The sequence below is a fragment of the Tiliqua scincoides genome, chromosome 7 (assembly GCF_035046505.1).
Source record: "Tiliqua scincoides isolate rTilSci1 chromosome 7, rTilSci1.hap2, whole genome shotgun sequence".
NCBI lineage: Eukaryota > Metazoa > Chordata > Lepidosauria > Squamata > Scincidae > Tiliqua > Tiliqua scincoides.
Window position 1 is genome coordinate 51,991,212 of NC_089827.1, and position 14,867 is coordinate 52,006,078.

At 45.2% G+C, this 14,867-nt stretch overlaps 1 protein-coding gene across 3 annotated transcripts in view; it reads right to left on the bottom strand.

Annotated features, from left to right (window-relative positions):
- Window positions 1-363: 363 nt before the first annotated feature.
- Window positions 364-14,867, bottom strand: part of SYN3 (synapsin III) — a 195,992-nt gene continuing 181,488 nt past the window's right edge. For 2 of the 3 annotated variants that reach the window (XM_066633384.1, XM_066633386.1), the window contains 4 exons: window positions 5,522-5,656; window positions 4,144-4,219; window positions 1,630-1,924; window positions 364-578 (listed from right to left, as the gene is read on the bottom strand). In XM_066633384.1, the coding sequence (XP_066489481.1) occupies window positions 446-578; window positions 1,630-1,924; window positions 4,144-4,219; window positions 5,522-5,656 (639 nt within the window). In that variant the 3' untranslated portion in view covers window positions 364-445. Of the gene's footprint in view, window positions 579-1,629; window positions 1,925-4,143; window positions 4,220-5,506; window positions 5,657-14,867 lie in introns of all 3 variants that reach the window. The other variant, XM_066633385.1, reaches the window with a different exon arrangement.

The following is a 14,867-nucleotide window of genomic DNA, read 5'->3' on the forward strand; positions in this document are numbered from 1 at the left end:
GGATTGTTCCCCATCCACTGCCACCTTGCATCTGCCTGAAAATCTAAATGGTGCATCTGTGTTATAATAGTACTTGTGGCTTGTGTAGAACTTTGAGTATTGGTAGTACTTTGCATATATTGCAAGTGTGTGGGACTGATGAATGAGCATGGCACGCCCCTCAAACTTGGAGTTGGAGGTAAAGTTTGTCTATGTCCGTTCCAGTTCTTATATGTACGTGATTTAGCTGTTATGGCAAATCCATAGATGCCAAGTGGGTGGGAGGTTGCAGGTGAGAAAGATCCCACTGCTTACTAAGATTCCCCCCCCCCCCAGTACATGTGAATAAGCTTTTGCAAGAAACCTACAGGTACAACTGGGTAGACTCAAGGATAAGTTTGGAAAGGTAAATATAAAAAGAGTGGAGAGTTTGGGGGAAAGATAGTGCTAACTGTAGAATAAGAGATTAATCAGAAAACAGGCTGGCAAACGATTTCCTCAGATTACGAATAGTTTCGGCTTTTGCCTCATCTTCATTTGGGTTTCCCCGTGGAGATGATTCTGAGAGGCTGAAGGTATTTGTCAGGGACTGTGATTTGCTGAAGGAGAAAGAGGAAAAAGTCATCTAGGTTCAAAAGAAGTAGATGTTGCCCTTAAAGGTAAAGCAAATGGGCTAGCTGCTGGATGCTTCTGCCATGACAGCATGGGACTGGGGGTTCTCAGGCAGCTGCTAAGGCTCCAAGAACCTGAGAGAACTACCACCAAAGTGGAGGAAGAGGAGCAGCTGCTGACATCACCACTGCCTGCCTTCTTTCTCAGTGGCACTGAGGATCAGAGACTCTCCCTTTCATGTTTGGGCCACTTCAGTGGGTCCCTCTTTGGTACTGTACCTAATAGTAGTTCCTTGCTATCACACAAGTGTGGTAAGTGGCTGCTGCCCCCTTAGCTCCCTACCACCACCATTGCTTGCTTGCATGGCTGGACTGACACAGCAGCTGCCACACTGCCACTCATTAACCTGCTTTCTCCTTCCTGGTGGTTGGCTGGATGATTAGTTACCAAGAATAGCCACTGCTGCCACTGTCCTCTTTAACTTGTGGGGGCAGTGAATGAGGACAAATGACAGAGGCTGGAGCTGGCCCTATGGCATGGTTTACACAAGGTGTGGAATTTTATTTATTGTATTATTAGCCTTGGATAATGTCTGTAGACAGTTTGAGAAGGAGGGAAGGCTTTTTGAAACTTGGTTTACAGAGTGCTGAGTTTTCAGCAGCAGGTTTTTGTAAAGCAATTCTCACCAAACCTTTCAGGGTTGGACACAATTGGAAACAGGATTCTGGAGTTGATGATTTTCAGCCCCAATAACTCCTGTTGAGAGGGTGTGTTACTTTCCTCCATATTAGGGAGTTGAAGTGTCACAATTCAGATGTGGTAAGGAAATATTCCCAGGTTAGGTTGTCTGGCATCCAAGGAATGGGCTGGGATTGCCTTCTCTAGTATGTGGCTGGGCTTGGTAGATTCTGCCACTTTGTGCTGTCTGCTCTAATGGACATTGATAGTGGTTGATGGACACTGAAAAATAGCTACAGTGTGTTGATCTGTGGGGAAAACAATCTGAATGAAACGATCTGGCTGTAAACAGGCACTTACTTTAGATGAGGATGAGGATGGCCTTGCTTGGATGGTTCACTGAAGCTTTGCTGGCTGGGAGCCCGTCCTTGGGCCGGTGGTCTAGGCTGCTGTGGGGGGAAGGGGCTTTGTCTGGATTGATGGCTTGGTGAACTTCCAGCAGATGATCTGGCTTGCTGGGGAGAGCCAGGTGACCTCTGCTGCTGTGGTGAGGTGGACTGGGGGCTCAGAGGCTGTTGACCCTGTGGGGAGAGTCTTTGCTGGGGTGGTGCTCCTGTCCGTGGAGGCTGTGATCCCTGAGGCTGGCGGGGACCCCCTGAAGCAGAGGTTCATTTTCAAAATAAAACACAAAACAAAACTGGTCAAGACTCTTGAACAGTAAGTGTTTGTTCTGCTTCAGTATGGTAGCTTTCCACCCAACTGTATAACTGAACACAAAGATTCCTTGCTTTGTAGCTAATTTTTTCTTTAATTCAAATATAGAAATAATATTGCAGATATGAACCAATTGGCATGATACTCTCCTCCATTAGGAGCACCACACAAGATCATATAATTCAATTAAGTTGATCACTTCATATTTTTTATATAAACCAATAGGCTATTCAAGTATTTTTGATATCCTTTGGAAGAATCCAAGTTGGCATACTACACTAGCCTGAGATTTTGAATCTAATAATAGTTTCCTGAATGGGTTATCTTGAGATAACTTTGAATCTTCTTGCCTTATTAGATGACTGTAACATGATCTATGTGTTATGTCTGCTTCACGTGAAGCAACATGCAGTTGCCCAGTTGTTAACTAGGATAAATTGCTAGGAGCACATTATACCTACCTGTCCTGTCTGCCTTTATGCTTCTGAGCTCAGTTCTAGGTGTTGGTTCTTCCTTTAAAGCTTTAAATGGTTTAGGTCAGGGTACTTGAAAGCAGTGGTGTTGCTAGGGGGGTGCAGGGGGTGCAGGCTGCACCAGGTGACATCCACACATGGGGGGGTTGTGACACCACTACTAGGCAAAATTGTTAAAATCTTGGTATTTTTGAATACCATCATGTTACATATCATTTGATGTGTAATTTTATGTGGAATGCAATGAAACAAACCATGCTGAAATATCTCTATTCTGTCAAATGTTATAGCCAAAAAACCAGCAGGGTTGGAGCAATGATGCATCACCACGCCCACCATCTGGGGTGTTGCCCTGCCCACTGCATGGGTGGAGGTCCATCATGAGATGATATGCTGGCTTCCCCTGCCAAGTGACACACATTCTAGTGATGTCACTGCCTGAAAGACCACCATGTCCAATATGTGCACTTTCCCAGGTACACTCGGATGGACACCCAAGACCTATTTCAGTTACCTGACCTATCGGAGGCTTGGGAGGGCATCTGCAAGAAAGTCCTTCCCAGTACTAGCGCTGACCCCCTGAAAGGCCAGGTGGGTACCTATACTGCATGGCTTCAAGTACATAACTAAGGTCTTGCCATTTGAAAAAGTGTTTGGCATCAGATTGCTTTTATATTGGCCTATTACCTCTACACTCTCAGTTTTGCTGGGTTGCTGTTGTGTCTAATGTGAATGGTTTTATGCTATTTTTGTATTATTGGCACAATATTTTTAAAAGCTTATGTACCTCCATTCCCAAAGGACCCAGAGCAGCTCACAACAGAAATAAACACTATTTAATACAGAGCCAGCAGTTTACATGGAGCTATAAAGAATGAGAGGCTGGATCCCTGCCCTGAATACTTACAACTTAAACTTCAGTGCACCTGAGACAATGAAGAGGAAGGAAGTGGGCTAAAGACTAAACAGTAGAATGATATGCAAGTATTTCAGTTATATGTGCAGGTTGAGTCTCTGTATCTGTGAGGGTTCCATTCCCAGAACCCCCCCAGGTGCTAAAAATTGAGTTGAAGGAAATCCATTTAAAAAACAATGCCCCTTGCTCAGCAATTTAAAAACAGCCCTGCTTATCTTTGTAATGCGTAAGACTGGCAGCAGGCAGACAATCCATCAGTCTCTGTCCAGGTACTTAGGAAGGCTTCACTCCAAGGCAAGCCACCTCTCCTTTCACTTCATTGGGGAGCTCTGGAAAGAATGCAAAGCAGAGGTAATAATCACTTCTGCTCTGCATTTTCATGTGCTCCAGGGGGTAGGGAGGGGTCGCTTGCCTAGGAGTGAAGTCTAAGTGCCTGGAGTGAGATTGATTGTTTGACTGCTGCCAGCAATTCCCCATTACAATGGTATTTGAGGCTGTTTTTAAAAGGGACTCTTCTCCTTCAATTTCACATTGCATTGAGATAAAACCCAAAATGAAAAAAATCTGCTGGTGAAAAATCTGTGGATAATTAGGTTATACCTGTATTTAGGATTAGTTACAGTAGGGTAAGGCATACAGTACATCCCTTTATTTCTTAACCTTCTTCTCATGCCCACCCACCCCCAATCAAGTACTGGCATTTATGCATTACTGGATGCCATAGTTGTAGTGCTAGAACACCTGGTCTAAATTTTCCAATATAGTTTGTACCTTGAGGAGGTGGCCGAGGTTGGGAAAGTGGTCCAAGCTGCGGTCCAGGCTGCATCTGTGATTTCATTGGCTGAGGCTAGAGGGAAAAGACATTCAACAGGGTATCAGAAATATAACAATTATATGGATGTTATATAATCTGTGCAATGGGCAGCCATAATGAGGTTGTTAAGTTCCAGAGGAGCCTAACAATGCCGTTTTATATTCATTACATATTTCTTCTGCTCCCCTTCTAGGGAGCTCAGAATGGCATACAATGTTATTCCTATCCAATTTTATTTTGCAACCAAATATGTTGGGCTTAGAAGCAGTGACTGGCCCAAAATCGCATCTCTCAATTGTAAAGCCTGTAGAATTTTACTCTGGATCTCTCTGACCTAAGGCCACTGCTGGTTCCAAATTACAGTTTAATTTTTTAAAGTAAACCTTCATAGAGATGCTAGTTGCCTTAGAAAACTTGTGCAGCATATATCTGGGCTGGAATGCACACAGAAAGTTGGAGTAGCCAGAGCTACTGTTCTGTTAAATAAGTGTTGAAGAAGAATTTTAGTAGGTGCATGTTTACCTATTACTGCAGAAAGGAACTGATGTTAGTCTTGTATCATTTACTCTTTAAAAACGATATAACTTGTTTATCATCAGTTTTTTGTAATAAAACTAAAAATCCCTGTAGTCTGTCAATGTGTTTTAAAATTGACAAAGCCCTTTTCTAATTATACAATACGGCTACAGAGGCTGTAACTTTGAAGTGGAAAATGGTCTCGGGGGGGGCATGCATCTGACCCCCCCCAACTTACACATAGCTATTCTTGGCTCCTCTGGGCAGAGTATCCTTGTCTCTTTATTTGGGATAAAAATAACCGGGGGGGGGGGGTTGATTTTCAGGGAGAAAATGGCACAAGGTGAATGGTTGAAGAGGCCCCTATGAATTTATTAGAGTGTGCCACAATTGAATTGTTACACTTGTTGGGCATTGAGTTGACATGTTGGAGCTTGTATCATGTTATAATTTGGTCTGGATTGTTTTGATAGTGGGTATGTGTAAAATTTATATTACACAAAGCTGGTAGCCATTTGAGGCTTCCTTCTCAGAGCAAAAGTGGGATATAAATGTGCTTGTCTTCCACTTCAAATTGCAGCTTTATTGGCTGCATTGTGGAAAAGTTACCTTCCCGACCCCACCTTCCATTTCTGATATGCATATAGACATTCGATATGAAAGCCAGTCTCTCTCTCTTTTTTTTTTTTTTTACACAAAACAGTGTTTTACTTTCTGGTGCCATTGAACTGTTGCATTCATATGTTACTTAGTCACCTAAGATCTTGTTAGGGTTGTGAGAACACGATGGCTTCTCTTGAGTACACCTCTTGTTCTTACCCAAGGCCTCAGAGGTGATGGGGAGGATCCCGCCGTCATGAGGGCCTGAGTCATTCTGACAATCACTAGATCCGCAATAAGCTGCCTGTCCTCCTCCACGTGCTCCCCTATCAGAGGCATTGAGCTATCCATTACCTAAAGAGAGATGAAATCAAAGTTCTCACTTTTGGTCTCCATCAGCTAAGGGGGTGGTGGCAGAGCTAGTTTTGCAAAACATTTGCTTATGATGTAGAAAGCGGTGGAAATCTCCATGAAACTGACCTTTGAGCACAACTGAATTAGCTTTCTTGAGTTACATGAAATTCTCTTAGGAATCCCCTCTTTCCCTCCAGCCCCCCATCACAGTTTTGGTTCATTTAGTACCTTCTGATGTCACGTGGGAATGAGAAATACAGTAGTTCTAAGAGTTTTCTTATAGGATGATTCTGACCCACTAGATGGTGCTATTAAACTTCCTAACCTGCTTGTACTCAATAGTGATCAGTGATTTTTAACCTTTCATCTCACAGAACACTGTCAAGGCATACCATTCATTTTTTACAATTGACAAAGCATGTTGTAGTGCTAGTAGGAGCCTGTCATCCCCCGATGGCCTTACTAGTAAATGACCTTCCCTCAAAACCCTTACAGAATGCCTGTGGACCATTCATGGCACACCAATGTGCTGTGGCACTCTAGCTGAAAATTGCTAAACTTGATTATCACATCAGAATCATTGCTATTGTGGTGTCAGAGGTTGGCTAGGTCAGGCACTGGCCAAGGACTCATATCCATGTTTAACAGTCCTGCTACTTGGTAGGTGTTGTGCTATTAGAATGGTGGTGGAAAATCGGAGCCGGAAAATACTGGTAAGAATGAAGGCAAAATTGTGTCCATGTAAAAGGTGGCCATCCCTTCAGCCCAGTGAAGTTGTTCTGGAGCCACTCAGAAATAAATAAAACTTGACCTTACAATGCTGAGATAAAGGTCTGAAACTAAATGCAAAGCTGCTCTATAGAAATTAGAAACATCTTTCTCCATCCCTGAGAAGATGACTTCAGTGTAACAGCTGAGAGAAAACAGGCTGGCAGTTCATGTAAATCTGGCCTTCACCACTGTGCAAGGTCAGTGGCTGTCTCCAGCTGCTTTCTCTGGATAAGAAATATCTTGGAGGGAGGCAAGGAACAAAGAATGGGGGAAAAAAAAGGGTCTAGAAATCTCCCTCTTTTTACCAACCATCCTGCCCAGTTCTGCATTACTGTGGGATGCAAAGGCTGAACTTGTTGCTCTTTTCATTTGAGTGGGGATGTTGGCTGACTGGAAGGAAGGAAAGAGCTGATTATTAATCACATCAAAGGAATGGCGAGTACAATGGCCAAAGAACACATCGCATTGCGTACAGAGCATGATGACCAGACTCTTGGGAGGCCGGTTGAATTCAAACACAGCAAGGCATATGACATGACTAGGCACGAGGCTTGCCAGCTGAGCAGATGATACTGCCCTGGCCTGTTCCTTTGCCTTTAACAGCAGCTGAGCTGCATGCATAAGCTAGTAAAGCTTGTTACAGCATGGTGCTAAGCTTTACCTTTGGCTGGTGGCTGGAGATCAGACACAGGCTGGCAATTCCATGTGGGTGCATAATTCACAAAGGGTTGAAAATGTAGGTTTCAAACAAACCTTCATAAGTTCACTTTATCTTTATCATACATGATCTGGCCAGAGGCGAAGGGGTGGCTTTGGGTAAGGATCTCAAGGAAAAAAGGAAAAGTCTAAACTAGTGCAGACAAAATGCAATTTATTATAGATTATTTTTGAAAACCTGACACCTGTAGGGGCACTAGACAAGTGTAAATTAGCAGTATACATGCTTTTAAACATAAGCAATCTAAGCAAAATACGCACCCTAAATCATAATAAGACAAGCAACCTAGGTGCTACCATAATAATTAAAATGAAGGTTCATAGGAACAACCATAACATAATAGGCATTTTAAAAAACCCTGCTCCAAACCAATTGGAAGTGCAATCTTATGAATGTCAAAGATGATTAACCCACATAGAATATAATAATGATAAAATACAGAATAAACGAAGCGAAGCACAAAGGTTCATGGGTCCCCAGGTAGGTCCCCAAATTTTTGCTCACTTGTTGTCAAAGGCATCTCATTTCCTGTGTAGACACCAGTTTGTTCTATTCCTTCTAGCAACTCTGATGAAAACCAGAGCTTCCTAGTTCTCCTGGGCACCTACAAGGTATTAACTGGTTGTGATGGTTGCCCTCTCTCAGGCCAAGGTAGAGAAGGTGATGGAGATTTCCTGTCTCTTTAAATGTGAGTGTAAGGCGGCAGCTTCTGCTGTGTGCTCATGCATATTTGATAGTGAGGCAAATAACAGCTTCCAGCCTTTTTTTTATTATGAAAACATTGCCAGGAGAAAGGTTAAATTTCTTCCTCTGCTGTGGTCTGAAGCAGAATCTCCCATGCTATTTTGTTTTTAAATTGTCATCTCATCTACAGGGTGGCCACAATGCCACCATGCAGGCTTAAACAGCTTCAGTCCCAAATCAGCATGAAGCACAATCCTAGTCTTTACTAGCACTGGTGCAGCACTTGCTGTGCTGGCGCTAGCCATCGTAAAAGTGCTGCAAAGCACTTTTTGGCAACTTAAGAGTAGGCATAAGAACAGCCCGACTGGATCAGGCCATAGGCCCATCTAGTCCAGCTTCCTGTATCTCATAGTGGCCCACTAAATGCCTCAGGGAGCACACAAGACAACAAGAGACCTGCATCCTGGTGCCCTCCCTTGCATCTGGCATTCTGATACATAGCCCATTTCTAAAATCAGGAGGTTGCACATAGACATCATGCCTTGTAACCTGTAATGGATTTTTCCTCCAGAAACTTGTCCAATCCCCAATTCCATCCAGGCCTGATGCCATAACTACATGCTGTGGCAAGGAGTTCCACAGACCAACCACATGCTGTGTAAAGAAATATTTTCTTTTGTCTGTCCTAACTCTCCCAACACTCAATTTTAGTGGATGTCCCCTGGTTCTGGTGTTGTGTGAGAGGGTAAAGAGCATCTCCCTATCCACTCTGTCCATCCCCTGCATGATTTTGTATGTCTCAATCATGTCCCCCCTCAGGCACCTCTTTTCTAGGTTGAAGAGGCCCAAATGCCGTAACCTTTCCTCATAAGAAAGGTGCTCCAGCCCAGTAATCATCTTAGTCACTCTTTTGCACCTTTTCCATTTCCACTATGTCCTTTTTGAGATGTGGTGACCAGAACTGGATGCAATACTCCAGGTGTAGCCTTACCATTGATTTGTACAACAGCATTATAATATTAGCCATTTTGTTCTCAATACCCATTCTAATGATCCCAAGCATTCTTCACTGCTGCAGCATATTGGGTCAACACTTTCATTGACCTGTCCACCCCCCCCCCCAAGATCTCTCTCCTGATCTGTCACAGACAGCTCAGAACCCATTAGCCTATATGTGAAGTTTTGATTTTTTGCCCCAATGTGCATGACTTTACACTTACTGACATTGAAGCGCATCTGTCATTTTGCTGCCCATTCTGCCAGTTTGGAGAGATCCTTCTGGAGCTCCTCACAATCACTTCTGGTCTTCACCACTCGGAAAAGTTTGGTGTCATCTGCAAACTTGGCCACCTCACAGCTCACCCCTGTCTCCAGGTCATTTATGAAGAGGTTGAAGAGCACCAGTCCCAGGACAGATCCTTGGAGCACACCGCTTTTCACCTCTCTCCATTGTGAAAACTGTCCATTGACACCCACCCTCTGTTTCCTGGTCTTCAACCAGTTCTCAATCCATGGGAGGACCTGTCCTCTAATTCCCTGACTGTGGAGTTTTCTCAGTAGCCTTTGGTAAGGGACTGTGTTGAACGCCTTCTGAAAGTCCAGATATATAATGCCCACAGGCTGTTCTGCATCCACATGCCTGATGACCTTTTCAAAGAATTCTAAAAGGTTTGTGAGGCAAGACTTACCCTTACAGAAGCCATGCTGATTCTCCCTCAGTAAGGCTTGTTTGTCTATGTGTTTTGAGATTCTATCTTTGATAAGGCATTCCACCACCTTACCTGGAATAGATGTTAGGCTGACCAGCCTATAGTTTCCCAGGTCCCCCCTCCTTCCTCTTTTAAAAATCGGTGTGACATTTGCTATCGTCCAATCCTCTGGCACCGTGATTGTTTTGAGGGACAAGTTGCATATTTTAGTCAAGAGATCAGCAACTTCATTCTTCAATTCCTTAATAACTCTTGGGTGGATGCCATCAGGGCCTGGTGACTTATTGATCTTTAATTTGTCAATGAGGTCTGAAACATCTTCTCTTTTAACCTCTATCTGACTTAATTCCTTGGTCAGGAGGGGTTGTTTGGGCAGCGGTATCTGCCCGAGGTCTTCTGTTGTGAAGACAGATGCAAAGAACTCACTTAATTTCTCTGCCATCTCTAAGTTTCCTTTTACCTCCCCTTTCCCTCCCTCACCATCCAGAGGGCCAACCACTTCTCTGGCGGGTTTCCTGCTTCTAACATACCATATTTGAAGAAGCTCTTATTATTCCCCTTAACGTTGCTGGCCATGTGTTCCTCATAGTCTCTCTTGGCCTCCCGTATCACCTTCTTATATTTCTTTTGCCACAGTTTATGTTCCTGGCCCACTGGCCCACCTCACCCCAGCAGTGTCTTTTCTAGTGGCTGTCTGCTGGTGTTGCATCTTTTTAGATTGTGAGCCCTTTTCGGGCAGGGAGCCATTAGATATTTGATTTTCTCTGTTAACCGCTTTGTGAACTTTTTGTTGAAAAGCGGTATATAAATACTGTTGTTGTTGTTCCTTTTTATTCTCCTCATTAGGGCAAGACTTCCATTTACAGAAGGAAGCTTCCTTGCCCATTACAGCCTCTCTAACTTGGCTCGTTAGCTATGTGGGCACCCTCCTGGACTTAGTCGAACCCTTCTTCCTTTGCAGTATACACTGCTGCTGGGCCTCTATTACTGTTGTTGATTACTTTAGGTCAGGGGTCGGCAACCTGCGGCTCTAGAGCCGCATGTGGCTCTTTCAGCTGTCTGCTGCGGCTCCTCCAGGTGAAAGTGGTAGAGTATGACAGGAGGCACCTCTGTTGGGAGTGCAGGCTGCTTCCCTCTGAGCTCACTGCCCTCCTCTCCCTTCACCCCCACCTGCCCCGCATTGGTTTCCCTTTTCAATTTTGCCAGCTCTGCAGGCTTAAGGTCCCTGTTTTTCCCTTCCCCAACTCTCCAGCAGGCTCAGCCAATCAGCATCCAGCAGGCTCCTGGCTTTTTCTGTTGGAATGGCTCAGGGCCCTTCACTGGCTGACCACCAGCCAATCCTGAGCTGCCCTCCTCCTCAGCCATTGCGAGCCCTTGCAGCCCGCCTTTCCCTAAGCAGGTCCCCACTCAGTGCAAGGAGAGGCTTTTCCTCCACAGCAGAGGAGACATCCTGTGTGTCTACTTAGTAGTAAGCCCCATTACAGTGGATGAAGCTTGCTCCCAGGAAAGGGTGCCTGGGATTGCAGCTGTGGAGCCTGCTCCTATGCATGTCTACTCAGTTGTAAGCCCCATTACAGCGGATGAAGCTGTAGGAAAGGGTGCCTGGAAAGAGTGCCTGGGATGGCAGCCTTGAAGCCTGCTCAAGGCCAAGCGCAAGGACAGGTGAGTGGGAGCCTGCGTAGGTCTGTTCCAGAGTAAGCCCCGATGTAGTCCCTGGGCTACTCCCAGGAAGGTGTGGAGGGCTGTATCCTCAGCCTCCTCCTGTGCAGGTCTACTCACAAGTAAGCCCCGCTGTAGTCAGTGGGGCTTCCTCCCAGGAAGGTGTGGAGGGCTGCAGCCTCAGCGTCCTCCTATGCAGGTCTACTCACAAGTAGTCAGTGAGGCTTCCTCTCAGGAAAGTGTGGAGAGGACTGCAACCTGAGAGCTCCAACCAACTTGTCTGCTCAGAAGTCCCATTGTAGCCAATGGGGCTTACTCCCAGGATAGTGTGGAGAGGGTTGCAGCCTGAGTGAGGGAGGGCAGGCAGGCAGGGCAGAAGCTGGCCTGTGGCTGCCTCCCCCCCCTTCTTCTCTTCCCCCCCTCTGGAATCTGTGTCCTTTTTTTCCTTCCAGCAGGGTGCCTCTGGAAGGTGGGGGGAGTTCTTTAGTATCCATGTAAGATAAGCAGATATCATAACCGCCATATGTATTGGAATCCTGGAAGATCTGGTGAGGAGGTAGATGTGGTGTCAGCAGTGGCCCCTTTAAGGGTAATGCCTGTGCATCCAGCAGAGTATGCTGCACAGCTGCAGCCACTTGAAGGCAATAGGGCCCTCAGGGATATAAGGAGCACCTGAGGAAGGGGGTGTGGGTTGTAGAAGGAGTGCAGGTTGGAGGGGAGAGGAGACTGACTGACTTGGCTTATTGACTTGGATACTTTGACTGATTTGACTGACTTACTTTGGAATCTGATCTTGGACTGTGACTTGGCTTATTGACTTTGGACTCTGCCCTGGATGCTCTGACTGTGACTAATGGACTGCTGGAGACACTGGAGTTTGGTGTGTGGCTGCTGTGCCCAAGACATGCTGAGGACCCAGGGTCTGCTGTAGTGGTGGGAGGCTGCTGGCAGGAGAGAGGACCTCTGCAGGTTGAACAGGTGAGTTACCCTGGAGGTGGGGTCCAGCAGGACTGCAGGGCAGAACCAAGGTCATTTGTTGGGGGAAAGAAGGGGAGCTAATTTGCTTAAAGTGGGCCTAATTCTCCAGGCAGAGAATGGCCTTGGAATCAGGCAAAACACCACAGAGGACCAGGCGTCTGAAAACACAGGGCAAGAATGTATGACAAAACTAACTAAAAGCTACAAGAGGGGGCTACATTATAAAAATGGGACCTATAAGAGCATAAAGGTGGAAAAAAAACCTATATATGCAGTATTATCTTCATTTTAGATGTCAAAAGGGTTTTGTGGCTCCTGAGGTTTTTTTTCCTCTGGAAAATGGGTCCAAATGGCTCTTTGAGTGTTTAACGTTGCCGACCCCTGCTTTAGGTTGATCCAGTGTTTCAGAAACAGCTGCCACTTGGACCCTAGCATCTAGCATCCAGCCTGTCCCTGAACCAGTATTGATTAGTTGTGAGTTTGTCCTCAGTCCACTGTGGGTGTTTGCCAACAATTATCTCATAATAATATGTAAGTTACATACACAGTTAAATAGCTATGTTCATTTAGATTTTCAGAAACAACCAACCACCCATTATACCTCTGACAATTTAGCAGTTATCATTGTCTATCCAAGGAGAATAGTATGATACAGTGTTTCTCAAATTGTGGATCAGGACCCACTAGGTGGGTCATGAGCCAATTTCAGGTGGGTTCCCATTCATTTCAATATTTTATTTTTAATATATTGGACTTGGGGCTACCGTGGCATGTAAGTGCATCTGGGGAAATGTCACAGATCTGTACTTTTAACAGGCTACTAGGAAGATGCTTTTATAGTAAATGGGACTTACTCCTGGATAAGTAGGGGTAGGATTGCAGCCTAGGATTGTTAAAAATTGTCCTGATGATGTCACTTCAGGTGGGTCCTGGCAGATTCTCATTCTAAAAAGTGGGTCCTGGTGCTAAAGGAGTGAGAACTACTGGTATGACAGATAAAAGAACATCTGGAAAGTAACCATTTCTTCTCCCCCCTGCATACCTAGTTTTGTGTCGGGCTACCGGTAAGTTTTGGACAACTTCGGAAAGTGCTCAATTCCAATAGTAGCTGCTCTTGAATGTTCTGCAGAAAAAGCAAGGCCAGCATGGGAGGCTAAAGTAAACACATTTTCCTTGCTGGCAGCGCACTTGTCTCGCACGACCTTTGACCTGTCACTGATTCCTGCAGGATACTTGCATAGTGCAAAAATGTGCCATTGCTGCAGGGCTCATGTGGTTCTCATCAGCTTCCCAAAGCTCAGTGGGTGGGAGCACTCTCCCACATACAACTATTTGGATGTGTCAGTGGCCCTGAATGTAGCTATAGGCCAGCTTTGCTCATCTTCCTACACTGATAGGGTTTACAGCAGGCCAGACAGCGTGTCTCCATTCCAGCATCCTCACATGGTAACCAAGGACACTTCCTCATTCTTGCACCCTGTTGCCTTGATTTTTTTCCCCCTGCCCAAATTACTCCCCTCAGTGCTAGTGCAGGGGCTTAAATTTCAGCTTTCATAATGTTTTGCCTGCTTTTCAAATATCCATTCCTCTCCAGTATCTGACTGACCCCACTCCCATGAGTGAGACCCCTTTGGCATCTGACTTCAAAAGGCTAGTTTCTCTTTAGCCACAGTTTGTTCAGCTAATGTATTTCTAGGAGACACAGCAGTTCATTATTCATACCACCCACAAACTCCTTGGGGAGTTTATATTTTATTCTAGTTACTTTCTCCCAGTTAAGCTTTGAGTCAAGATTTCAGGGTTTTCATATTTCAAATATGACCACAGGGGAGCAGAAATGGAACAAAGGGGCAAATGCACCTGTTGACCCTTCACCAAAGCCACCTGAGGAGCTCTTTATAACAATTTGATCAGTGGCCAAGGCATATATCAAAAACAGGCAGGCTAGTAAAACAGCATAAATACTTATCTGAAATCTGAATTTCTCTCTTCATGGTCATGTGCCTGGTAGGCTCACATCCTTAATTAGTTTGAAGAGTTGCCTTGTTGAATCAGGCTAGTATTCCATCCAGCATTCTCCTTCTAACAGCAGCCAGCTAAATACCTTTTGGAAAGCTCACGTGTAGGGCAAGTTGGTGATGGCCATTCCTCCACAGCCCCTGGTGCTCAGAAGTTATAATGCCTCTGAACACTGGAGGTTCCATTTAGGCCAGTGTTTCTCAACTTTCATTCCCCGATGTACCGTTCTGCATGGTCCACCTAACAGAAGTACCACCAGAAGTAAATGGCAGTGACATCATTGCCTCTTCTGGGTTGTAGGCCAGCCATGACATGAAAAACACGAGTAAGAGGCTCAGGATGAGCCAGAGGGCTTTTTCAGCCACATGAAAACCATGTGCTGGAGCTCTGCCTGCCAAGCCTCCTACCACTGTTAGTCATGTCATGTTGTATTGCATCCTCACTGCTGGGCAGTGGGTGTCTGGGGGTGCTGTGAGTACCACTGGACACCACCTTACGTACCCCCATGGTGCATGCACCACTGCTTGAGAAATGATTTAGGCTTCTTGGTGGACCACCTTTGATTGCTCTATCTGCTATACATCCGTACAAGTATCTAGCATTTTGATCTCGAGGAATGCTTCACATGTATGTCTTTATGCACATTCTTATAGGAAGGATATGAACACTCCAC